Source organism: Brassica oleracea, chromosome C5, assembly GCF_000695525.1.
Source record: "Brassica oleracea var. oleracea cultivar TO1000 chromosome C5, BOL, whole genome shotgun sequence".
NCBI classification, from domain to species: domain Eukaryota; kingdom Viridiplantae; phylum Streptophyta; class Magnoliopsida; order Brassicales; family Brassicaceae; genus Brassica; species Brassica oleracea.
Window position 1 is genome coordinate 41,317,740 of NC_027752.1, and position 25,469 is coordinate 41,343,208.

General features: G+C 35.7%; 6 protein-coding genes and 1 pseudogene across 12 annotated transcripts in view; 3 read left to right on the forward strand and 4 right to left on the reverse strand.

Annotated features, from left to right (window-relative positions):
* LOC106343752 (protein CWC15 homolog) overlaps positions 1–6,645 on the reverse strand; it is a 13,334-nt gene extending 6,689 nt beyond the window's left edge. The window contains exons 1-7 of one of the 2 annotated variants that reach the window (XM_013783048.1): positions 6,427–6,645; positions 6,111–6,217; positions 5,967–6,008; positions 5,754–5,844; positions 5,385–5,484; positions 5,185–5,288; positions 4,844–5,112 (exon numbers count right to left, since the gene is read on the reverse strand). In XM_013783048.1, coding sequence (XP_013638502.1) covers positions 4,989–5,112; positions 5,185–5,288; positions 5,385–5,484; positions 5,754–5,844; positions 5,967–6,008; positions 6,111–6,217; positions 6,427–6,557 — 699 coding nt within the window. In that variant the 5' untranslated portion in view covers positions 6,558–6,645 and the 3' untranslated portion in view covers positions 4,844–4,988. Of the gene's footprint in view, positions 1–4,843; positions 5,113–5,184; positions 5,289–5,384; positions 5,485–5,753; positions 5,845–5,966; positions 6,009–6,110; positions 6,218–6,426 lie in introns of those variants that run through there. The other variant, XM_013783049.1, reaches the window with a different exon arrangement.
* A 303-nt stretch (positions 6,646–6,948) lies between these two features.
* Positions 6,949–8,433, reverse strand: LOC106295976 (WEB family protein At3g13190). 5 transcript variants are annotated; one of them, XM_013731999.1, is made up of 3 exons: positions 8,270–8,433; positions 8,051–8,109; positions 6,949–7,951 (listed from the first exon to the last, which is right to left on the reverse strand). In XM_013731999.1, exon 3 carries the CDS (start codon positions 7,889–7,891, stop codon positions 7,052–7,054), a length of 840 nt encoding a protein of 279 aa, XP_013587453.1. In that variant the 5' UTR covers positions 7,892–7,951; positions 8,051–8,109; positions 8,270–8,433; the 3' UTR covers positions 6,949–7,051. The 5 variants fall into 5 exon arrangements, with proteins under 5 accessions (XP_013587453.1, XP_013587454.1, XP_013587450.1 ...); XM_013732000.1 differs by having other exon boundaries at positions 6,949–7,963; XM_013731996.1 differs by having other exon boundaries at positions 8,051–8,184.
* LOC106295979 (plant cysteine oxidase 3-like) lies at positions 8,421–12,675 on the reverse strand. Of its 2 annotated transcripts, XM_013732004.1 has the most exons (3): positions 12,365–12,675; positions 11,813–12,016; positions 8,421–8,463 (listed from the first exon to the last, which is right to left on the reverse strand). In XM_013732004.1, the coding sequence occupies exons 1-3, from the start codon at positions 12,504–12,506 to the stop codon at positions 8,429–8,431; spliced, it is 381 nt and encodes a 126-aa protein (XP_013587458.1). In that variant the 5' UTR covers positions 12,507–12,675; the 3' UTR covers positions 8,421–8,428. The 2 variants fall into 2 exon arrangements, with proteins under 2 accessions (XP_013587458.1, XP_013587457.1); XM_013732003.1 differs by lacking the exon at positions 8,421–8,463 and having other exon boundaries at positions 11,640–12,013.
* Positions 10,229–11,436, reverse strand: LOC106295978 (LOB domain-containing protein 37-like). The gene is made up of 2 exons (XM_013732002.1): positions 11,054–11,436; positions 10,229–10,955 (listed from the first exon to the last, which is right to left on the reverse strand). Exons 1-2 carry the CDS (start codon positions 11,235–11,237, stop codon positions 10,429–10,431), a joined length of 711 nt encoding a protein of 236 aa, XP_013587456.1. The 5' UTR covers positions 11,238–11,436; the 3' UTR covers positions 10,229–10,428.
* A 6,496-nt stretch (positions 12,676–19,171) lies between the features above and the next one.
* On the forward strand, positions 19,172–19,738 carry LOC106293394. The gene has a single exon (XM_013729077.1). The coding sequence runs from the start codon at positions 19,298–19,300 to the stop codon at positions 19,613–19,615; it is 318 nt and encodes a 105-aa protein (XP_013584531.1). The 5' UTR covers positions 19,172–19,297; the 3' UTR covers positions 19,616–19,738.
* A 2,442-nt stretch (positions 19,739–22,180) lies between these two features.
* On the forward strand, positions 22,181–22,899 carry LOC106292332 (annotated as a pseudogene).
* A 539-nt stretch (positions 22,900–23,438) lies between these two features.
* LOC106292333 (U1 small nuclear ribonucleoprotein C-like) lies at positions 23,439–24,184 on the forward strand. Its single transcript, XM_013727930.1, has 3 exons — positions 23,439–23,497; positions 23,594–23,669; positions 23,748–24,184. The coding sequence occupies exons 1-3, from the start codon at positions 23,456–23,458 to the stop codon at positions 24,182–24,184; spliced, it is 555 nt and encodes a 184-aa protein (XP_013583384.1). The 5' UTR covers positions 23,439–23,455.
* Positions 24,185–25,469: the final 1,285 nt, after the last annotated feature.

Below are 25,469 nucleotides of genomic sequence, written 5' to 3' on the forward strand. Positions count from 1 at the left end.
CCAGCAGCAGCGTTTGGACTCTCTCGAGGGTTTGCTGGATGTGATGGCGGTGGGAAATCCAACTTTGCAGAGAGCTTTGGCGGAGAGACGAGCAGCTCTCGGGATGAGCCAGCCGGATCCCGAAGCAGGAACGTCTACAGACCCGAACCCCTCAGCCAACTACTTCGATGACCATGATGTTGGCCTTTAGTTTCCTTTTTTAATTTCTTTTGTTTTGTATAAAAAATTTAAATTCTATTTAATTAATGAATTTATAGTTTTTTTAAAAAAATTATTTGGTTTCATATTTAATTTTATTTCAAATATTTTAAATTTTAAAATTATTGTTTTATAAAATTTATATAATTATTATAATTAATTAATATTTTAAATATGGAGATGTAAATTCGTTGTAAAATTCCACGTTAAGTCCTCGTAACGTTTACGAGGAATTTACATGAAGTCGTTGTAAAGTCCTCGTAAAATTTACATCGACTTTACGTGGAAGCCTTACGTGGCTTTTACAACGAACTATTACGAGGTATTTACATCGTCATTTACGAGGGCATTACGACGAATAGTTTCCTTCCGCTTTACGAGGAATTGACTTCCTCGTAAACGTAACTAGGACTTTACGACGAAACCTCCGTTACGACGAGCGTTTAACAACGAAACGCGTATCGATGTTAATTCGTCGTAAAGCCCCTATTACGACGAATTTACAACGAATACCGCCCTCGTAAAAAATATGTTTTCTTGCAGTGAAGGGACACTTTGTATGGATGGATCGTGAGATTATGAAACCAATAGTTTCAAACGTGTAAAATAAAACAAGATTTTCTTATTCATATACCGTCAACACAAATTATTTTCCGATCTGCTCGGTTACAAACATCTCTCCGGTTAATGTAAATCGTATCGAGTGTCTTATATTTTATATATACCTATCTATCGTTATATTTTCGAGACCAGTGCCTGCCCTGACCTAAAGCTGGTAAAGCTAGGGCTTTGGGAGCCAAAATATATTAACAATTTAAGGCCATCAAAATTATAAAAGTCGCTTGTAGTCTTGTAGTTGGGAACCACAGTGTAATTAAGGTCGAAGGTTAGTTCGATTCTGCAGGAGCGCCATTTTTTATTTCACTTTAGGCAACAATTTTACTGGGCCGGGCCTGTTCGAGACGAAGCCATTGTCCATGAGATATTAAACCGGCGAGGACTGGGATGCACCGGTGCTGTTTGCCTCCGAGTTGATCTTAATTTCTTTGAAAGTATCATAAGCGACACATGAGAACCAGAAAAGCCAGAGAAGAAGAAAAACGAAAGCAAACTCTGTGGAAACGATAGAGATGAGGACGGGAGCGGCGAGACCACCCAACAGATGGCTCGTGTGTCCGACGAGTCTGGCGACGGACCCAAAACGTTTACGCACGTCTATGGCTTCACGTACTAGAAGGACGGCGTAGAAGAAAATGAGGAGACAAAAACATATCAATGTTGGTTTATGTGTTTCGAAAACAGATGACTCCTGGTTCGTGAGCTGAAGTAATCCTAAAACCCCCGCGTTGATCATGACTACGACCTTATGGACTGCGGTGGAGTATACGTTGAACTTCTCCTTTTCATCGTCGGAGGTTGGGAGTGTTTGGTTGACGTCGGAGACTGACTGCATATAGTTTCTCTTCTTCCTTTTCTCTATTAATGTTTCAGTTTTGTAATCCCTATATGTATGTGTTTCCATCCTTGAACTTATTTATACATTCATCAATAATGATGGTGCAGGGTTTAGATTCAAGAAACTTCACACTAAAAAACAAAAAAATAAAAGTCTTTTTGAATTAGAGAAGCGAGCGTCCATGTAACTTGTCGGCTCATGTTAGCACATATCATCCATCAGCTTAAGTTAGATATTTGTACACTAAAAACTCTATAAACTAATAATGGTGAGGACTCTCGTAAATTATTAATTTCTATAAATATATTTTTAAAATATTTTATATACAAAAACTTAAAGAAAACATTATTTTATAATATTATATATTGGTTAAATTTTATAGAATTGAATTTCATATATTTTAATTATACTACTTGATACATATTATATATGTTGAAATATGTATTATAAAATACAAATTTGTTTTTATATGCAATTCGATAAAGTAACATTAAAATTTTAAAGTAAAACTAAAATTCATTTTAAAGAAAAATAAATGATTAAATGTAATATTTATAAAAAGTTGTTCCAAAAAAAAGTACTAATTTATAAACTGTCCGAATATATATTTAGAGTTAACCAGATATCCGAATATATATTTGGAGTTAACCAGATATGGTTAAATACGATCACAAGAGAAATACCCATTCAATGGCTTTCTTTTTGCTAAAATATGAGCAACAATATTGTAAATACAACGAACAAAAGAAAAAGTAGATCTAAATTATTTTTGTGTCCAATGACAAATATATTTTAGCAAATGGCTATTAAACACGTTGTTATTATTTAATTTTATTTTTTGAATAAAAGATAATCTTATATATTAAAACAGAAGTCACAGATTCATGTGTGATTTTTTTAAAAAATAGATCTAATGGACATATTCCTATAAAATCATGTTACATTTAATATTTAATCTTATCATTTAAATTTTGGGTCTACCAGAAATTTTTATTGGACTATCAATAATTGGATTTAAACAATAGATGTTCCATTGGATTTATAGATAGTATAAATTAAATAGATATAATTTAATGTTGTAATATTATACCTCTATATGCTAAATATTTATCGATGTTAACTTTTAAAATTATAAAGATTTTTTTAACTAACAAAAATCATATTATCTAACAATGATTAATCTTTACTACCTTAAACCAATGAAAATAAATTTTAAACTATATAGTTTATTTTAAAAATTAAACAAAAACTAAATGTTTAATCATTTACTTGATAATATAAATCTATGAAGCAAAAAATTTAATTTTTTAAAAACTTTCTAAATTTGTGAAATGTTACAATATTTTTGAATATGATAATAAAACAATATTTATTATTAATCTTTATATATATAGTTACAATTTTAATAATGAAATAATAATCTGAAAATATATATATATAGAAGAAGATACAAATACAAGTGAAATTTGAAACAATATATTCAATGAAAAAAATATACAGTAAACTTATTATGTTTTAAAAATTGATAGACACATATATATTATAATATATATCAATTTAGAGTTGAAAACAAATATTTATATAAAAATAAATGAAAACAAAAATCCGCGCGGTTGAGATCTAGTTATCGTTAAAATTAAAGAGTTAGATTGACAAGCTTAGTATATCTAGATTATATTACACCTTGGCAAAAAAATAAAAAAAACAAGGTAGTAGTAACTGGTTCTAGACGAGCCACTCGAAGATCAGGGCATCCACTTAGCCATGAGGTCGAGGAAAAACTTCCTCTCCCTTCCTCATCTCCTTGTTAGTGAACCTGTGATTGTCTCTGGTGGCAGGGAAAGATGATTGTGCAATACGTTGTTTCTCTGTTTCCAGAGATGAAATATGATGCATTGAGCAGCTAGCTTTCTCAGCAGAGAAGGAGCAGCAGCAGAAGTACCTCGAATCCAAGACAACAGTTCAGTCCAAGTGCTAAATCACAGGAGAGAAACAAATGGTCTCGTGTTTCCTTGTACATAGAACAAAGGCAACATGAGTTAGGAACGTTAAGTCCCCAAGATGCCAGCCTTGATTTTGTTGGAAGCCGATTCATATTAGTAGCAACCCACATCATGGTGAAGCTGTTTCTTGGGATTGCACCTTTGAACCAAATAAGGTCAGCCGAAGCTTGAATGGGGGCCGTGATTCTAAGATCCTTCCAGGTATTCGAAGCATTGAACCTTGATTCCTCTTTAGCTGAAGTAGACCAAACATAAGAATCGCTGACTGCAGAGACAGCCGGACAAGGAATGCAGGTCAAATACGTACGAAAGTCCAGCGCTTCATCTGTTCTGGGTGAAGGGATACACCAGTTTTCATTTCTACAAGCATCCGAAACCGTGCTGTTTAACGGTACCCGAAGCTGGAGAGGTCCCTGGACACCAATAAACTGAATCAGCGGGCCAATCGGAGTCCAAGGATCATAACAGAAGCTCACCCTACGACCATTTCCAAGGATGGGTTTGATGAATCTTATAGCTAGTGTCCTGAGTTTCAGTAATTGTTTCCAAGGGTCCAAGAGAAATCCTTACACTAATGGGGCCTTCAGGTAGTAGCAAAACCACTCTTTTGAAGATAATGGGAGGAAGATTGACAAATAATGTCAAAGGGAAGCTTATCTACAATGACATTCCTTAATGAGACTAGTGTTATGATTGCAGTACCTGCAACTAAGGTACAGGACAGACTTGGAGCCAAAAGAGAAGGAAGAAAACCCTAGGAATAGAAAGGAGACAGAACATCTTCAAATAGGAATACAAGTGAAGAAGGACTGGGCACTTTCATGGTGGGATCAGTACATTATTCTATCGAGATGAACATTTGTAGAGCGGCGTAGAGAGTACCTTGATAAGCTAACGCTAGTTAAATCACTTGGTGTGGCCGTTGTGTTGGGTCTTCTCTGGTGGAAATCAAAGACAGAGGAATCAGTTCATTATTCTATCCAGATGAACATTTGTAGAGCGGCGTAGAGATTACCTTGATAAGCGAACGCTCGTTGAATCACTTGGTGTGGCCGTTGTGTTGGATCTTCTCTGGTGGAAATCAAAGACAGACACAGAAGCGCACAAACGATAAAGCTAATTCCAATTTTGCATGTGTCATGGTGTCAGTGATGATAAAGAGAGCTTAGTAGGAATTTGAGAAAAATAGCATTGAAGTCAAGTGCATAAGTTTTTGATATAAAGCATAAAACAGTCGTTGGTTGGCTTCTGTATTAGCACAAGAGACAGTGTAAAAGCATAAGATCATTCATCATACAGACAAGTAGCAACGAATAAACACTCATGTTCAATCACTTCATATATCTGTGCAGGAATTTTCTGTGGAAGTCATTCCTTATTGTATCATTGATGAAGCGCTTAGGTGCTTTCATCTCACCACGAGCCTGATTCTTGAATACCACATCGTCATCCCACCTGAAAAGACGAAAAACAATTCTTAGTACTCTCAAGATTCATGAAGAAACAGGATATCAACAAAATCCTAACCTCCTTTTGACGCTAAACGAAGTTGGAGCGTTGTTAAGCAGTGGGTTTCCTTTGAGAAGTTCTTCTTCTTTGGCGTTTAGCTCCTCCATCTGCTGCTGCTTTTCCTGAAAAACGTGAATGATACAGATATTACTACCAAATCTACCTTGCATAAATAGTAATCTGAGAAGAATCATCGAACATATAAGAGTTAACTTTACCTTCCTGAGCCTCTCCTCCACTCTTTCTTTCTTAATCTGGTCGAGTTCAGCCATGAGAGCTTCAGTGTCGTCCTCGTCATCATCATCACTTTCATCATCACTAACAAAGACAAAACAAAGCGTAAGATAACTTTCATGGAACTCGAGAATTATGAGTTTTGATGTAAGCGAAAGGACAATCACATATCCCCCCCCCCAAAAAAAAAAAAAAAACTCACCACATAATTAAAATTATCTACCCAAACTATGGCACCAATATGACTTACAGATAGACCTAGTTACCAGCCCCAACCTTGATTCTTATCCAAATTCAAAACGCAAGCAATAAAGAAGTGCAAAGGGGAAGAGAAGAAGAAGAAGAGTAGTTACCTATCATCATCATCACTTTTGAGATCAACATCAGAATCATCAGCATCTACACTGCGAGGAACAATCCGATCTTCAGGGTCCCTTTTAGAGCCTAAAAGAAGGATAATCCACGTTAGAAGACATATGATCAAACAATATTTATCATCCTGAGACATAAACAACAAGCAGGACAGATGATGGAATTAAAAAAAAAAATTAAAGACTTTGTCTAACCTTCCAGGAGTAGCTGATTCCCTCTCCTGCGATCTCTATCATCTAAATGATAAAACAAAACCTAGTTAGTCCAGATGCAGTTAAAACAAAGGAAGAATCTTAAGTGAAAAAAAAAAAGACTTCAAATTTGTAATCTGTACATACCAGTGTAAGATTTGTCTTTGGAAGAGAAGTGCCTCCTCTCACGCTCTTCAAGCTCATCACGAAGATTCTTCTTCTCCACTTCCTCTTGCGTGTGTTGCCCTTCCCTCCTGCCAAAAAAAACAAGCAACACACGTTATTTATATATTCCATAAACAGATATACCCAGTATCTTTCTAATTTCAATCAAACCCTAGAAGATCAGATCTCTTCCACAGATGCATAAGCTATCCATCTAAATACAATTCGAAATCTTTCTATTGCAATCAACCCTAGATTTCTAAAGAATCTGTGTCGATTCAAAAGAGAAGAAAAAAACCTTGGCTTTAGAGTGGTGTGAGCGGCGACATCGCGAGACGAATACTTCTGAGAAGCGCCGAAAATACGAGCACCGCCCTGCTCGTTACCTCCCTTGGCCGGAGCCCACGTTGGCCTAGCTGCAGTCGTCATCTTCACAAAAAAAAAAACCCCTAAATTCCCAAATCAACCAAAATCGAGATAAAGGCGAGAGAGAATTGAGTCGGACCGTGTTACGAGAGAGAAGTAGAGAGAAAGAAGTCTAATTTATTTCTTTATATACCCCTGATATTTTCCTTTTTCCTTTTTTAGTACCTAAACCTTTTCCTTTTGTTTAACCACCCACTGAAGAACAAAATTCACTGATAATAGCCAGGTAAATGCTAATTCTTGTTGAAAAGGATAATTGTGGAGAGTTTTTTCGCAAAAGAACTACTTTTTAAACTATACAAGTCAGGAGATTACATGATCTATAGGTTTATTGAACTCATTGGAAGAATTACATATGGTTAGTTTATACGATGATGATACTGAATTGTTTACATATTAAAAGCTTCCAACTTTAAACAAACTGACACACTTATTTCTTTTAATTATGAGTTTATTACAGATTGTCACAATTTCAAAAGAGACCAGCTGGTTCTTCCCTAACACTTGACTAAACAAGTCTCTTTGGATCTCGATTTCGACTTGTCCACTTCCTTTGCAGAGGGAAACGACTTAGCCCACATCCTACTAGCTGCCTTACGCCGTCTTTTAAGCTCTGCGTCCACCACAATTGTAGCTTCCTCAGCCATCTCTGCCTTCTTCAACGCCTCTTGCGTTGCTGCTTTGATATCTTCAATCTCCTTCTCGCTCATCTCTAGTTTCTTGAGTGTTTCATCTCTGCATGCTCTCAATGCTTCCGTCTCACTTAATCCACCACCACAACTTTCTTGAACGTTGTTTAGACATTCCTCAGCTTCGTGTTCCTCTACAGCTTTTGCTTCTTGGGCCTCCTTAAGAGCGATCTTGATGAGCTCTTCCTCTAACTGCAAAAGCTCCCTCTTTGCTTCTTCAGCTTCCTTCTTCAGCTCCTCAACGGCTTGTTCCGTTTCTCTCTGCTCTTTCTCCTTAAGCTCTGAATGCTCTTTCTTAACGTTTTCAAGCTCGAGCTTGAGAGACTCCATTAACAAACACAGTCCACTCTCCTCTTCAGCTGCTCTATGAAGTGATTCCTTAGCAAAGCCTAGCTCAGAAGTCACAACTATCACATTATTACTACTACTCACATCTAAGTCCTGACGACTCTCCTCTTGAGCTACTACTCTTTGAAGCAATTCTTTAGCAATGCCTAGCTCTGAAGTCACGTCTCTCACATTACTACTAATACTTCTCAAAGCTAAACCTTTCTCATCACTCTTATTCCTAATCTCCAGCTTGTGATTGAGATGCTCAACCGTTTTTTTAGCTTCCTCAAGCTCTAACAAAGCCTCAATCTTCGCCATCTCTGCATTCTTTATTTTCGCCTTCAACTTGTTAACATCTGTCTCTTCCACCAACACTTCCTACAACCACAACTAAAAATTATAAAGAACTGAACAATAAATACCGACTAAATAAAACCAAAATGTTATAAAGAAAGAACTGAACAATAAATAATTAACCTGTTCTTGCCTCTTGTTGAGATGTTCTCCACAAGGTAAACCAGCGTTGAAGAGCTTCACTGCATGTTGAACAGAATGAAAAGTAGCCATTTACTCCCAATCAAAACACTGATCCCACTAGTTTTAGCGACGCCCTGAATAGAAAGTACACTCTCTTTTTTTTTCTTTAGTAGTTCAAAACCATCAAAAAAACTTCAACTTTGCATATGGAAGCTGTACCTTGAAACTCAATAATGGAAGGAGGAAAGATGGCAGCTTTGTCATGCTCACGTGTCACGTCCGTGCAGAGATTTTGTAAAAAGAGAGGAGGTCACGGGTCAATAACCTGCTTCTTTTTTTATATAAGTTATCTCTGCGCTGCACGTGATGCTGCTTGTTCTAATCTAAACCACATAAACTTCCTAGTTTAGTTCCTACAGAACATAAACAGAAAGAGATGTAGATTTTTATAAAGTTTTGAAACTTTACGGTTTAACTTTTTCAAAATAGTTAGCAGATTACACGGTAACTAATCGGCAACATGAGTGAAGCAGCTACCGTCTACAACTAGGGTTGGGAAGAACACTGTTGCCGTAATGACGGTTTTAGCCTCGAGTTAAATGAAAATATTAAATTTCAAACCCAACACTGGAACCCGGCCCTTGATACTGGGACATAGGCCTCTTAGAGCAAGTCCATCAATTAGGACCTCTAAGGAGTTCTAATGATTTAATTAAGATTAAATAAGGTGATTTGACAAGATTAGAACCTTGGTTAAGGGGAATTATTTTTTCCTCTTCCAATGGAAGAACCCCTTGGGGTTCCTTAAAAAAAAAAAAAAAAATTTTACAAGTCGCATAGATAAGCAAGAACAAAGCTGATGATCAGCTTATTACCAGTCGCATAGATAAGTAAACATCAAACCAAAGAGAAGTAACCATCGGCCAAAGAAAAAACATAGTAAACTTAATGTTCTTCTGTTCTGAAGATGGAGAAAGTTTGCATACCGAAGGTGGAGAAAGGATAGTCCATACAGTAACTGCAAGACCTGCGGATTTGGCGAGCCATACAAGGCTAGATAAATAATTTGCCGTAATCTATTAGCTAAATTTAGCTCATGATCGACTCAAAGGCACTAGAACGGGATTATACATATTTTTGTTACCTACAAGGAACTAAAGACTTGGGTCCATTTGATACTAACCTACTCGAAGAAGGGTAAATTATTTTGGTGATACAGGTTGTTTGTCCGTCCAAGTTCACTCAAGCGAGGATTTGGTGGATCTAATTAGTAAGGCGTTACTGACATCCAGAGATGTACTCAACAGGGGGAGTAATACGTGTTGTACTCTTTTTCCTTCACCATGGTTTTATCCCATTGGGTTTTCCTGTTAAGGTTTTAATGAGGCAACATCCAAAGCGTATTACAAACCACTTCGGAGATGGTCTTCCGAGAGGGAGTGTTATAAACCAAGGTCTAGTGGAAGCCCATATTCGAAGGCCCATATTCGAAGGCTTATATTCTTATGTATTTGTATTTCCTAGCTCATATTGTATTAAGGTTTCATATTTATGCAATTCTCTATATAAAGGGTTTTTTATTGTCTAATTAAGATACAGACTTCTCGCTTGTTTTCATAACAAAAGAGAGATTAAGAGCGTGTTTTAGATTATTCCACGGATGGAGATGGAAAATGGCTCTTTGCGTCGTCCAAAAGCTGCCTCTAAAACAAAGGACCATGTGTCAATGTGGCCTCCTCTCCAACCATTTGGTCCAACCACATGCTTAGATATTGTCTATCCATCTTTATTATTTTATGTACGGCACTATTTTTTTGTGTGGTAAGATGTTAAGATCTACTACTATTTATTTGTTTCCATCATTTGAGTTATTAGATGTTCTATAAGCCCCGCTATATATTGTTTGGTGGGGGGTTACTTGCTAAGTTTTATATGCATTCATATGCTATTTATATGCTAAAAAGTCTATAAACGTTGAATATCCAACAAAATAAACATGGAATTTGCATACGCTGCTGCAGCATTGCGGTGAATAGCGATTACAAGTAAAAAAACTGGAAAAAATATTAGACAAGATGGATGGATCATCTGGTGTAAAGTAGTTCATTATTACGAGTTTGTCTCGAACAGTGATTACTATTTTGTTATCGTGTTAGTCATAACAAAATAGAGATAATATAACATGGTTAAAATAATATTCAATTTTCACTCAACAAAGTTTTAGCATTTGTTTAACAAGCCTAACCGGAGAGAACAAAATCGCGTCATCGGTCCAAATACTTGTTATCCACGAAAAAGGGAAAGAAAATGTGTAAAAATACATTTCTGAACCCTAAACTAACCCAGAGAAAGAAAAAAAAAAAGAAAACATCGTTTCCTTAAACAAAAAGGTTAAGCAGCCTGCTTGTTTCTCCTCCTCCGTTTCCGTGTTGAGTACCAGATGCGGAGTTATCCCAAAACGTCGTCGTCGTTGTCATTGACTCCTCTGAGTTCATCGACGGTGTTCTAGATTGGTGCCGTGTGGAAGAAGGCACTGCTTTCATGGGTAAACTAGGGTTTAGTGATATATCGAGCTTACGTTTCCTGGGAGAAGAATCCAGCGTAGATCTTGATCTAGAGCTTGAAAATCTGGAATGATTGTAGATGTTACGATCGCTGGAACCATCATTCTGCTGGAGCTTCAACATTTCCGCGCAGATCTCAGATGCTTCTTCAGATGTCGCCGATGGAAACCCGCCGCCGTGAGTGATAAGCTCAGGGATAGGTCTCAAAGAACCGCCGCGAAGCACCGTCTCAACAGCAGCTTGGCAGATTCTCCAGTTTCCCGTCCACAACATTCCGATTGCTCCGTTGACCGGATTCACTGTTCTTCCACAAGCTTCATATAGCAAAGACTGAAACAAAGCTGCACAAAAACACACAAGAAACCAAAGATTAGAAAACAGGACAGTATTCAAAGTAATATTCGAACCAGTTGATATATGGTTTAGTTAGGTTAATTACCGGGACGCTGAGATTCCGGTACGGCGGAGATAAAGGACATGAGACCGGCACGGCCGAAGAATTTAGCCACGAAGACGGTGGCGTGGCCTTGAGCATCGGCGCTTTCTATCCACTGAATACATGGCCGGAGGATACAATTCTCGCTGCAACCTTTTCGGAGCACACGGCAACCGTTGCAGCTCATTTTTTTCAATTATATTTTTAATAATTTATCTGATGAGTTTTGAGATTGTTAAGTTTGTACTTCTCTGTCCCTGCTGGTTTGTTTGCTGATGTCTGGGAGAAGCTCAGAGGAATAAGAAGAAGATTTCAGTTACAAAAAAAAAATAAAAAAAAATAAGAAGAAGATTTGATTTGGGAGAAAGAAAGTGATACGGAAAGAAAGAGAGATTTACATATCTCTGAAGATAAGAACACATATATAAATACATAAATCCTTAGAGCAAGTCCATCAATTAGGACCTCTAAGGAGTTCTAATGATTTAATTAAGATTAAATAAGGTGATTTGACAAGATTAGAACCTTGGTTAAGGGGAATTATTTTTTCCTCTTCCAATGGAAGAACCCCTTGGGGTTCCTTAAAAAAAAAAAAAAAATTTTACAAGTCGCATAGATAAGCAAGAACAAAGCTGATGATCAGCTTATTACCAGTCGCATAGATAAGTAAACATCAAACCAAAGAGAAGTAACCATCGGCCAAAGAAAAAACATAGTAAACTTAATGTTCTTCTGTTCTGAAGATGGAGAAAGTTTGCATACCGAAGGTGGAGAAAGGATAGTCCATACAGTAACTGCAAGACCTGCGAGAGCTTTCGTTGTAAGGAGGTGTGAGAATGTCGAGCACCACACATGGAGTCAGCGCAGTGAAACAATGGAGATTGCCTCCAGTCTTTGGGTACAACACTGGTAGTTCAGACTGTGGCGTTATCACTTTGTCGGTAACCAATTTCGCCAACCGTGCTGCTACAAGCAGTTGCAAAGAAATCTTTATATTATCAATCACACAAATGAACCAAAACTAGACACTCACATGAATGAATTAAAAGTTTTAAACAAGCGTAGCGATCACGATTACGATCACGATCAAGCACAATATTTCTTAGGGTTTATGCTACTAACAGAGTAAATTTGAATCTCCGCTTCAATTTTCTGGCGGTTACACAATCGATCCATGGAAAAATTCGAAAAACAAAGGAGATATTACAAGAGACAACAAATCTCGTAAACCTAGAGCAATATATACAAAGATCGACGCGATCGCAGCTCAGAATCACCAATAGCTAAAACAGAGGGTAAAGAAAAGAAATTAACCTTGACGACGAGAGCAGAAGTAGAATCCATCGCTCACAGAGTCACAGGCTAGAGAATCGGTAAATGAACTGATAACTCCTCCGCGGATCGATCGTTGCGATGTGGGAGACGAAGAAGGCCTGTGTTTTTTCAGAAGATTCATCAACGGAGGAAAGATAGAAGGCTTGTGTTTCTTCGACGAAGAAGAGGAGAGGAATTAATGCATGGTCCAATAACATACTGCCACGTAAGGGCTTCTTACAAGCTCTAGAAAGTCCATATTAAAGAGCGGTTCTTTATATTTTGGGCCTTTTTCATTTATTTTTTTTTCCTTTTTGTGAAAAACTTGTGTTAAGAACTCCCCAATGGAGCTGGTCTTAAATCTTAATAATTGCTGTCGGATCGTCCAGTGAATTGTTTGTTAGTGTGTTTAATATCGCGCTGTTACGAACAATACGAAGAAAATGCTTTGCCGTTTAACCGATCTACAGACGGCGTGTATTGCAGTTGTCAAAAGGTATTATATGGGCTCCGAGGAAGCCCATATTATACTTGTCGGTTGAAATAAAGTCGATATATCAATCATGCAAACCGGACAAAATTATTTTGAAATGGAATATCATTCATTATATTATCTTGTACGATTTACTATTCATGTCAGAAAATGTTACATTCTTTGACTTTTAAAACAATTTCACCTTTTAATACAAGCTGTTTTTCTTACCACATTTTTATATAAGCTGTTAATAAAGGAAAATAAAAGCAATACTCTATCCAGATAGCTTTTTAAAAAGAAAAAGTCGAATATAGAAATCACTAAACCAAGTTTATAGACTGAGTATAATAAATAAGTAAATTTATTCAAGCATTATCTAAATTAAAACAAAATTACATGAATATATGTCAAAGTTTATCATTTTATGTGCAAAATATAAAGTTTTAATTTGACCTATTTATTAATGTATGAAAATCTAACAGTTTTGAAAGATGATGTTTGCAACAAAATATTTTTAATTAGTAAAAATTGTGTCTAACTACAAACTTATTGATTTTGACGTTTTATTTAGATAAGACTGACCGATGTAATTATTTTCTAAACTTTATAATCTTAATATATTCTAAAAGTAAAAAACACAATGGTGGACAAACCTATATAAAATGTTGAATCTTTTTTACTGTTTTTATATCGATTTTCTATTACCGATTAGCTACATGAATCAATAATTATTAGGGCATCTGCATTGGAGAGTATCTCTACAAATTTCTCATGATCAAAATAACAAAACAAAACAAAAAAAAACTAAGCAAAAAGAGGAGAGAAAGTGTTGATCAATTCTGTGAGATCTCTTGTTGAGAGATTTTTATTAAATTTGTTACTTTCTCATTGGCTAATATTTTTTTATCATTATAACAGGTCTTCGGAAATCCGTCGTTTCTTTTTTTACCACTAATGTTGGCCTTATTAGTCTTTAAGGTTACGAATTGTATTCACAAATTTCTTTTCTAAATATGCGGTTTTCAAAAAAAGTAAATACAAAACCGCGAACACCGAAATCCTTTATATATTAATCGATAAACATTACAAAATTGTGTTTTGTAGTCACGTGTCATTATGAGAATGAAATTCAGAATTCTTAAAAAAATTGGTTAGTACATCTTACCTTATACTATATTTTTTATTAAACTAACTATTAAATTGATAAATAGTATATAAAAGAATATTTTCACAATTTTCTTAATAAAAGATACGGAATTGCCTAATATGATTGACGTATATATGACAATCAATGATTATGAATAATAAATATATGATAATATTTTTTTGTATCTTAGGTCTTTTTTGTTTAATTTTATATTATTAAAAGATATTAAACAACCACAATAATCATATAATAAAAAATATATATTTTTTCTTATATGTTATATTTTGAATTTTTAAAACGACTATAAATTACTAAAAACGTTAAATATCTCACACTAAAATTTTGTGATCAACGGTTTAATTTTTTTTGGTAATAAGAAGATACAAATGATCATAAATCGTATGAATATGAAGTCTCATTTACTAGACATTCATATTATATATTAATATAGTTTAAAATTATATTATATAACATAGAAAAATACTTAAAAATGATAATTTCTAAATTTGTATTGAAAAATTATTGAAACTTTAATATTTTAATTTTGAAATTTTCATTCAAAATATCGCACATTAGAAATTTTGTGTTTATCATATTAGTATGAATTCTCAATAATAAATATTTATATTAAAATATATTATATATCTATGTTAATATCATTGAAATTTAGTTATATACCATATAAAATAAATAAAATGATTATTTTTATTTATTTACCAAAAAAATATCGTAAATAAATAAGACGTATTGTTTTGATTTATATTTTGATTCTAATTTAATTATATACATAATATGTAAATAAATACAAATAAAAATAAGAGATAAAAATTAGTTTTATATATAGCATTTATCCCGTAAATAATTTTAAGATAAATGCTTTGTAAAGTAGTGGACCGTTGTCCAAATCCGCACCACATCTCAAACCGAAAACGCACTTACTTTTTGAAATTTATCTTTTATACAATATATATTTACACTGTATTTAGTGTCTATTCATAACTTCATATATTTAAAACGGTACGTCTTTTTTTTTGGAAAATGAAAATATAGAATTTAATTGATTGTACATGTTAGGACTGGGTAAAAATCTGAATCCAGAAAACAAAACCGAACATGATCCAAAAAGTAGTATCCAACCCAAACCGTAATTGACTAAATATCTGAACGGATTCGAAATTCTTGTATTTCTTTTTTTTTGTCAGCAGCAAAACAGATTCATATAGACTCTGCGAACCATCCCGGTAACTCTGCATCCATATGAACGACAAACAATGGTTGTTTCCTTGCACTGCGTGCTAGACTATCCGCCTTTGAGTTATGTGTCCGTGGCATATATCATATCCAGATTTAACCCTGTATTTCCCATTGTTTGTAAAATGCCATCCATTTCGGTCTTCTAGGTGAAATCTGCTTATAGGAATACTTTCAATAATTTTCACATCTTGCGGATCCACCAGATCCGAATAACCTGTAGATTCCATGACCGTGATGTTCCATCGATAAGAGCATCCACTGTTAGTTCCGGGTAAAGATTGTGTTGATTTTTATTTGCTGGTCTCGGGCGAGTGGATGGAAGCCAAGGGTCATTCCATACTGAGATAGATGATCCTGTTCCCACCCTTTTGATTAGTCCTTTGCTAACCAGAGATCTAGCAGAGACAATACTACGCCAGCCATAAGATGACGAGTATGATCTAATGGGTTCCAGGGGTGAAGCATTCCTGAAATATCTCCCTTTGAAAACACGAGAAAAAAGCGTGTTAGGTTTGTCCATTAATCTCCAAAATTGTTTCCCAAACATAGCTGTATTAAAGTCTCTAAGATCCTTAAATCCAAAACCTCCATCATCCTTAGGACTACAGAGTTTGTCCCATGATTTCCAATGCATACCTCTCTTATTACCCCCTGGACTCCACTAGAATTGTGCCACAACACTCACTAACTTCTTCATTACCGTTTTCGGGATTCGAAAGCATGACATCACATTGTTTGGCAGAGTTGTAACCACAAATTTTATAATCACCTCCTTACCTCCTCTGGTGAAAAACTTAAAAGTCCATCCATTTACTCTGCTATTTAACCAATCCTGAACAAATCCAAAAACTTGCACCTTTGAACCCCCCAGATTTTCCGGGATTCCCAAGTATGACCCAAATCCTCCTAAGTTATGTATACCTAAGACACCTCGTAATTTCTGTCGTGTATCTTCTTCGATTTTGTGTCCAAATTGAATCGATGATTTGTCAAAGTTTATTTGTTGTCCTGAAACCCCTTCATATTCCTTAAGGATCCTAAGAATTGTCTGACATTCTTCCTTCTGAGCTTTGCAAAAGAAAAGACTATCATCTGCAAAGAGTAAATGGGAAATTAGAGGGCAAGCCTAGCAACCTTTAGACCCGTTAGTTGCTTATTTCTTTCTACCTTTTTAATATTCACGACCAAAGCTTCCGTGCACATAATAAACAAATAAGGAGATAGAGGATTCCCTTGTCGTAATCCCCTCTGTGGTATTATATGTCCTTTTGGTTGCCCATTTAATAAAACCTTATATTGAACCGAGGAAATGCATTCCATCATTAATTGGATCCAATGCTGATCGAAGCCCATTTTTGTTAGTAGTCCTGGATGAAGACCCATTCAACTCTGTCATAAGCTTTGCTCATGTCCATTTTTATTGCCAAAAATTTATCCTGACACGATTTGTTAGTCTACAGACCATGGAACATCTCCTGAGCTATAAGTATATTATCTGATATTAAACGTCCAGGCACAAAAGCCGATTGCGTCTCTGAGATCAGTGATGAAAGACAGACCTTTAATCTTTGACATAATACCTTAGAAATAATCTTGTATCCTACATTACATAAGCTGATAGGTCTGAGTTCAGTCATCCTTGTGGGCCTCTCCTTTTTAGGAATCAAGCAAATATTCGTAATGTTTAACCTTGTATCCAATTTTCCCGATGTCAAAAAATTGTTGACCATTTCCAATAGATCCTTTTTTATTATATGTCATGAGTGTTGAAAAAAGAGAGCCGTCATTCCATCCGGCCCAGGAGCTTTCTCCGGGTGCATCATAAATAAAGCCAGTCGAACTTCCTCCTCAGTTGCTAACCGAAGGAGCCGTTGATTCATTTGTGGTGTAATTGAAGATGTAATCTCATCTAAAAAACCATCAAAACCTGAAGGAGTTGTCGTCTGAAACAGATCATCAAAATAATCCACTGCCACCTTTTCTACCCCCTGTTCCTCAATTATCCAGTTTCCATCAGAATCATATAGACCCACAATTCGATTACGGGCACGACGTTGTTTTGTTAGAGCATGATAGAATTTTGTATTTAGATCCCCTGAAGTGTGCCACATATTACGACTCTTCTATTGCCATAAATTTTCCTCATCCTTATAAGCTTCCTGTAACTTCCTTGAGACCTCCAGAATATCCTCCTGGGTTCTATTATTATCTGTTTGGACCTCCTCAAGTGCTTTCTGGAGTTCTCAGATCTTCTCTTTCCCATAAGGTGGATTATTCTTCCGCCATGTGGAGATCTCATGACGGCAATTTGTGATTTTCGAAACGAAATCCCCCGGATCCGCCTCTGAAAATTCACCCCACCCTCTCTCAATTGAATCCAATAAACCTTCTTGTCCAATCCATCTCTTGTCAAAACGAAATTGTCTCCTCCGTCTTGTTACTTTATTATCAAGATAAGCCACCACTGGTCGATGATCGGACCCCACCATTCTCAAATATTCTGTGTAAGAGCATGGGAAAAGCGTATGCCAATCTTCGTTTGCTAACGCTCGGTCCAAACGACACCTAACCATTACTTTTTTCTATTTTCCTTGTTTCCTTCTTCCTTGCCATGACATCTGATTTCCTCGGGCCGGAAACTCCAAAAGTTCAGTATCCCCAATCATGTTATTAAACGGTACAAAAGATCATGCACTCCGTATGGCCCCCCCATCTTTTTCATGATTCCCAGTTATCTCATTTAAATCTCCAATAATAAACCACGGTTCTGATCTTGCTAGACCAAATCTTGTTAAACGTTCCGAAACTTGATCCCTTAAACTCTGGACCGGCTCTCCATATACAAAGGTCATGTAATTCTTGTATTTAAAGAACCGAATCCAAACTCGAACGAAAGTATTTCGGATACCCGAATATATCCGAAATAGATTTATATATCTAAATATATTTAAAAAAATTAAATTAATGTATACTAAAGCATCCAAAATATATAAATTACTCTTAAGTTATCCAAAATACTTGAAAATATATATAGATATTCAAAATAAAATGACTAAAATAGCTAAAATATACTCAAAAAATCAAAAATACTTAAAATATCTAGTTAAAGTATACTCAAAACAACAAAAATACTTAAATATCTATTCATTTTCTATCCAAATATTAAACAAAATCAATTTACATTTTAAGTTTAGGTTTCTTGACATATGTTATTAGTTTGTTTATAGATTTTAAGAAATTTAAAGCATATAATGAATTTAAAATTTTAAAAATAATTTCAATGGATTATTCGAACCAGAACCGAATCCACAAAGATCTGAAACAAACCCGTGCCAAAATTTAGAAATACTCGAATGAGACTGAAATCTTTGATCCTGAAAATCCAAAATCCTAATAGATCCAAACCGAACCCGAATAGAGACCCAAAATTATAATATTTTTTTTAGAAATTTGTATCTTCTCCGGGACATATTTAACTTAACTCTACATGAGTTTTAAAGCTAACAAGTAGTTCAAATAAAAACATTTTAGTTTGAAGTATATTTATTCAAAAATATATACATATATATAAGACATTTTAATTAAAGTATATTTAATATATTATTATATTATTTAATTATATTATATATTTAAAAAGCATTATTATTTTATTAATTAAATAAATATTCAATACCGCAAATATATATTGTTACCAATCAAACAATATTCTGCACCTTTTTTTACACAAAACTGTTTTAATTTTGTATCGCTTTTATTACTAATTTCGCTGTCACCATTGGGACCCTAAGTCAGTGTTACGAAAAAATAAAATCACTAATATTTAAATATAATCTTTTTGACAGATTAACTTCTGATTTTGACGTTTTTTCTTGTCAGCAGGGGAATCTTTCATATTTCTTTAAAGATCCACTAATAATAAAGAGAGAAGTATCACATGAATATAGCTTACCTCTCTCTCCTTCCCTTTACATATCTATCTCTCGCTCTCAATCTCTCGCTCTCTATCTCTCTCGTGTTATCCAACAAAAGTCACGGATCTTGAGCGGTGATCGGAGAGATGGAGTTCCGGGAGAAGCTCTTAAAGTTCAAGTTACAAATAGTCTTCGCCTTCGTTTTCTCCTTCGTCACCGTCGCTCTCGTCACTTATTCTCCCGGTTTTCTCACTGTTGTATCTTACTTCTGGCCTCTAGTTCTCTCCACCGCCCTCTTTCTAACCGCAGTTTTCTTCTTCGCAAGGACCTCCGACCTTCCGACGTCATCTACCCTCTCCGGCGATGGCTCCGGCTTAATAGTGGCGGCAGAGGGGATCCTAGACTACGTCGTCGGCGGACAACACGAAGAAACTCTCTTTGATAGCTTCACTAAACTCGACTAGTACTATGAGATGTCTGTGTTTTAATTCCTCAAGTATTTTCGTTAGTTTCTTTTTAATAATAGAGGATATTTAAAAATGTAACAGAGTTAACCTGGAATAAGAGTCAATCTTGCTTTATGAGTTTTTATGATTCCTTTAGGTTCTATCACTTATTTTATACGTTACATTACATTGATATAATTTAGTTTCAAAATCGATCAGTTGTATCTTATTTTTCAAATGACGAATGACCTTAATTTCGGTGCCTTAATTTAACTTATAAACCACATCCACCGACGCGAAAGAATTTTCATTTGTTTACTAATTTAACGTACGAAAACAATTAAGATGTTATCATACGATAAAGATAGTATTCTTCTAGCTAATTAAGATTCTATAAAAAAATTGGGTGATATATCAGAGAGAGATGAGATAAAATAATTGTATAACATAGATTCGTACTTTCTGGTACGCTCCTCACGTGCATGAGCATCTCGATCACTGTATCTAAATCTTAAATTATCCCCTTTGCTATCTATCAAATGTACCTTATGAATTGAATAAGTGCATCAACGGTTTGCTAATGATGACGTTAGCTCAGCTTAAAAACGTTGCGTAGTTCGCCTACTCGTTTCAAAAGTGACACGGACGTCGGTCAAAGATTGAGCATAGTCAGATAATTCTTCATTTAGAGAGTAGGAACTAAACGGCATGCATGTCCTCCTTATATGCTGAAAGGATGTTTTGTTTCTTTAAAGAGTTATTTACACTTAGAAAGGCAGTTTCAGAGTTTTTATTTCACTCAAACACTTTCAGCTACTGCCGTGTTTATCTCAACTAAAATAAAACCAGAAGTGGGTTTTTCAACTAGTGGGACCCATCATTTTTTATTTTTTTTTATCTTCTTATTTTATCGTTGTTTCTTTCTCTTTTCTAGATAAAAAATAAATTTATAAATTTTATTATCCGTCAATCTTTCTAAACAAGAAGAAGAAAAGGCACGAAGATCTCAAAATACTTCAGATCCGTTATAATCTACACCGTTAAAAGTCCTAAATTCAGAATAATTTATTGGTCATCTTTTCTACCGCGTTCTTCCGTTTCAATCGAGCTCTGCCATGAATTTCAGCCATCGCCAATCTCCGCACCAGAGACTCTTTTGAAGTTTCGACCAAAGTTCTAGTCTTTTTGGGCCAACGAAACTAGCATCGCATCAGACTCTTCCATACCCTTTCTGACGCCATGGCCTCACATCTCGCCGTCACGGCTCCGCCAAAACAAGTTCGAGAGCATCAATGGCTATTTTTATGTTTTTGTGCGTTTGGTCTTTTAGGATTCACATAATTGCGTTTTGACCCCAAACTTTTAATTGTGCGGATGTCTACTCGAATTAACTCCCTAACTTCTTGATTGTTCATTTCAACCATTCTTCATAACTACATGAATGGTCTTTTATCTTTTGCTTACTTTATTTTTTTCTCCATATTGTCAAAATAAACAATTGTGTTATGTGCTTTGCTTATGTACGTCATTCATGTACACGAGTACATAATGTCAGCGTACATGTGTACATGTGAAAGAGAGAATTTTATCTTTGTAAGTGTAAGGATGAGGAAGTGTTGTTTACGTGAACGGAAAGAGTTCTCATTTTTTGAGTGAAGCTTAGTTTAGATCTTGATACCATATGCGTTGATATGGGTTTGCATTATATGAGTCAAGAAAATACACACGACAAAAATATGAAAGTGGCAGCCTTGATAATATATCTACCATATCGGATTACTCAACTTACCAGCACCATCATCAACAACATCGCCATTATCATTGTCATCTTCATCTTCACTGTGTCTGGGTACGATAAAGTATAATAGCGTACATGTGTACAATAAATAAGGAGGTGTACATGTGTACGCTAAATATGATAGTGTACATATGTAAAACAAACATAAATTAATCAAGCTAAGACTTACCATGAAGCTAGCATGAAAACACACATACTGATCAGAAGCTCTGAAACATGATGAGGGCATGATTTGGATAACTCACAACCAGCATCAGTAATATCTGTGATACTCTCTATCACTTTCTATTGATTTGGTAGCTCAGTCTCTTACCGGATTTAGGTGTACATATGATTTTTAGTACATGTGGACATACATAACCAATAGAAAAATCCAGACAATACGTACACAAATTTTGTTCTATCCACATATACAATAATTCACATTTTCATCAATTAATTTGTACAATAATATATGGACACCAAACAATATTTTAGATTTATTTGCAAGGGTTCAAATGTATACCTGATAAATTTGTTAGGTGCATTTGCAAATTACAATATTTATATGATAAAAAATTGTAACTTTAAAAACTATTTTATGTGTACACTATATTATGTACACAAATACTTTAAAAGTTTTGGGTTAATTAAACATGACTTATATGCAAATCTGGATGTTTCTAGACGACAATGAAAACATTAAAATTAAACATGATCAACATCTCGATGCAACAGCGGCTTCTCTTCGTATCTTCTATTTTTTTGGACATTCCAACGTAACATTTTCAGTCACCACAAAAACGATGTCGTATCTCTGTCGCCTGTTCAAGGAGTTGCATAGTAATTTAGTAAACTCTCGATCAAAACCAGATATCAGATCTTACAATGCTTTGGTCAAAGGATTGTGTAGAAAGGGTCTTCGCCCGAAGCTGTTGCGTTGCTTGATGAGATTGAGAACAAGGGTCTCTGAAGCCTGATGTTTTCACCTTCAACACAATGTTACATGAGTCGAATACAAAAGGGCACTTTGATGTGGGAGAAGAGTTATGGGCTAGAATGGCGGAGAAGAACGTTGATAGAGACATACTCGTCTGTTAGGACTAGCCCTGGAGAAGAAATCAGAAGAGATGGTTCAGTTCCTTGTCGAACTCAAGGGTAATCGTCGGATCAGACGCGATGTGTTCGCATTCACTGCCATGGCTAGAGGATTTGCCGGTGTAGGAGAAGTGGATGAAGCCCAATATTGGTACCGCAGCATGGAGATGTACGATTTTCGCCCCATGAAGGTGGTCTACTCATCCTTGCTTCCTGGAGTATGTAAGGCTGGCGATTTAAAGTTCGCTTTTGAGCTCTGCAAGGACATATTCGCTAAGCGTATTCTTGTCGATGAGGCTATAGTGCAAGAGGTAGTTGATGCGTTGGTGAAAGGATCAAAGCAAGAAGAAGCTGAGGAGATTGTTGAACTCTCGCGAACAAGGATGGATATTTCCAGTTCAAGCTATGTCTCTCTTCCAAAGAGTAGTTTAGTTGCAGAAGCTTATTAACAAGTTTATATATAGTCTATGTTTTCCTCTCTTAAGTGTATTGTTGTTGCACACTGCGAGAGCAGTAAATTAAATAACCAAACTATCTGAAGTATTGTGTCTGTGTGTCAGATTTGGAGTGCTGATCAATGGTCATACAGTACATGCATTGTCGACTTCAACCGCACGAGTGTCCTAGTGATTGGGTTTCATACTTTCCTTTTTATAAATAAGGGAACTAAAGCAGGATATGTAAAAGATTACGCAAAAATCTATTACAAATATTATGTCTTGGTGATTGGCCTTTGCTCACCTTTGATATATTATCTTTATCTAATTAATTAATGTAAGATATCAATTGCCCCTATGTTTCCTTCCTAGTGCCCCCGTAGAATAAACAATTTCGGAATACTAAATATCATACACGACGCATTTTCAGGCAAGACTAGATATAATTAAATACTATTACCTTAGTTACACTTTCCTTAGTGTATATAAAAACATGTTGATTTGGTCTGGTTTTTACACAAGCAATCAAGCAAAAAGGAGAAAAAAATGCTAGCAGCTCCTCCTCCAATGGATTTCTCTGTCGACATGGTTAGCTAAAATGAATACAGAATATTCTTAGATTTAATCGATTAACTATTATTGTGTCCTCTTTTTACTTTGATTACTCTTCTTCTTTTTTTGCAGAGCTGTGATATAAAAGTGAACAATAGCTGCGAGCTTTGCAATCGAAAAGTGAATGAAGTTATGCAGTCTCTCACAGGTACCCTCTTCCTCTCCTTTTATTTTAGTTTGGTTGTTGATGATAGATTCATCTTTTTAATATTTATAATTACTGCAGCATTTTACTCTGTGACTTATCTTGGAGAAAACAACACAATTAAGCTCAAGGCGAGAGCTAACCCTAATGTGATTATGGGGATCAGTCACAAGTACGGCGATCACGGCAAGATCACCAACTTCCATATGAACGGCCAACCCGTCACCCCTCAACCTGGCGGCGGCTGTTATTACGGTCCATCAGGCTATAACCTTCCTTCCAACGCCCCCGGTTATTATCCTTACCCTTCTCCTTACGCTCCACCGCCGCAGTTTCTCCCCGGGAACTATGGCTACCCTTGGCCTAATCCACCGCCGCCGCAGAAGGAGAGTACTCCACAGGGGATATATAAGCAGCATACAGCGCCGCCGGCTTATGTTATGCAGCCGCCACCGCCAATGCCGTTGTCTAGTTACTCTTATATTGAACCTCCGTATTGGCCGATGAGTGGGAGGTGAGTGAGCGATTATGTGATGCGTGGCGAACAAGGAAGCTTCCTTCTTTTGTCTCAAAGGCTGCGTTTTGGTTTATGGTTGTGATCGCTGTTTTTTTAAATGCGATTGCGTTATAGACGCGAATTCTGATTTTGTTTGACCAACAGTTATAAAGACCAATTAATTGTTGATTATTTGATGGGGCACTCGGTTTGAAGCAGAATAAAGTTTTTTAGATTGTGGTCTCAACTCTCAACACCTTTAGAGAACTAAGAATAAAGTTTATGATTTGATTTGATTAGTAATGGCTTAGTTTATCAAGTTAACTGTATTATTATTTGCAAGTAGGCAAGCAAGATTGGCGAGTGATAACAATAAGTATGTGTTCATAGGAATGTTGCTGCTTCATTGTTTTTTTCTTTTCTTACTAGTCTGTTTGTTTGTTATAAGAGAATAGAAACCATGGAGTTGGCATATTTATCATGGCATGCTCATCAAACTCCTTGAAATTGGAATGTGTCATGATAAACCCTTTGAAAAAGTTGCACTATTTGTTAACTTCTAGTCGTGTCATGCCACAAATATGACTAGGAGCACTTCATGATAAACCTAGGAGCACTTCATTACCTTACGTCCACCATAGCCAATCCTTTATAGAGTCGTGCCACAAATATGATTAATTTATGAGTGATCCAAAAGAGTGTTACATCTTCGAGCTTTAATACCATGAAACTATGAAAAATTATCTTTCCATGACTAATTCAATTGTATTCATTTCAACATAAAGTAAACTACTTATAAGAATCTGGGATTCACCCCATATATAATCTGAGAACATCTACCTCAAATATAAATATCATGAAAATATTAAATCAAACAACAAAAATACCCCTTGATCCAAATCTCGGTATGGCTTTAGTCGTCTTGAAAATTTGAAACCCGTGATTAGGCCTAGCCGATTCTTTTGGTATCAGATTGTATATGACATAATTCTCTAACTTTTGGAACTACTTGATCAATCCCAAGATTAGTGCTGGCCATGAGGAGTGTTGGGTCCATCATCCTTCCCGTACACAACATCCGCATGGCCCAAGGAACAAACTACTACTGGTTATTACTTCTCACTTCAAACATGACCCCTCGTTCTCTCACATCATTTGCCATTTGTGGTCGTCCAACTTCACCGCCCTTCCACTAAAACGTTTATTTCAAAATTTTCAGTTGAATAGAGAACATTTTTTGAAAAAGAAATGATCTATGCATCATAGCTGCCTTTTACGTACTTGAATACAATTGCATCTATTTGCTT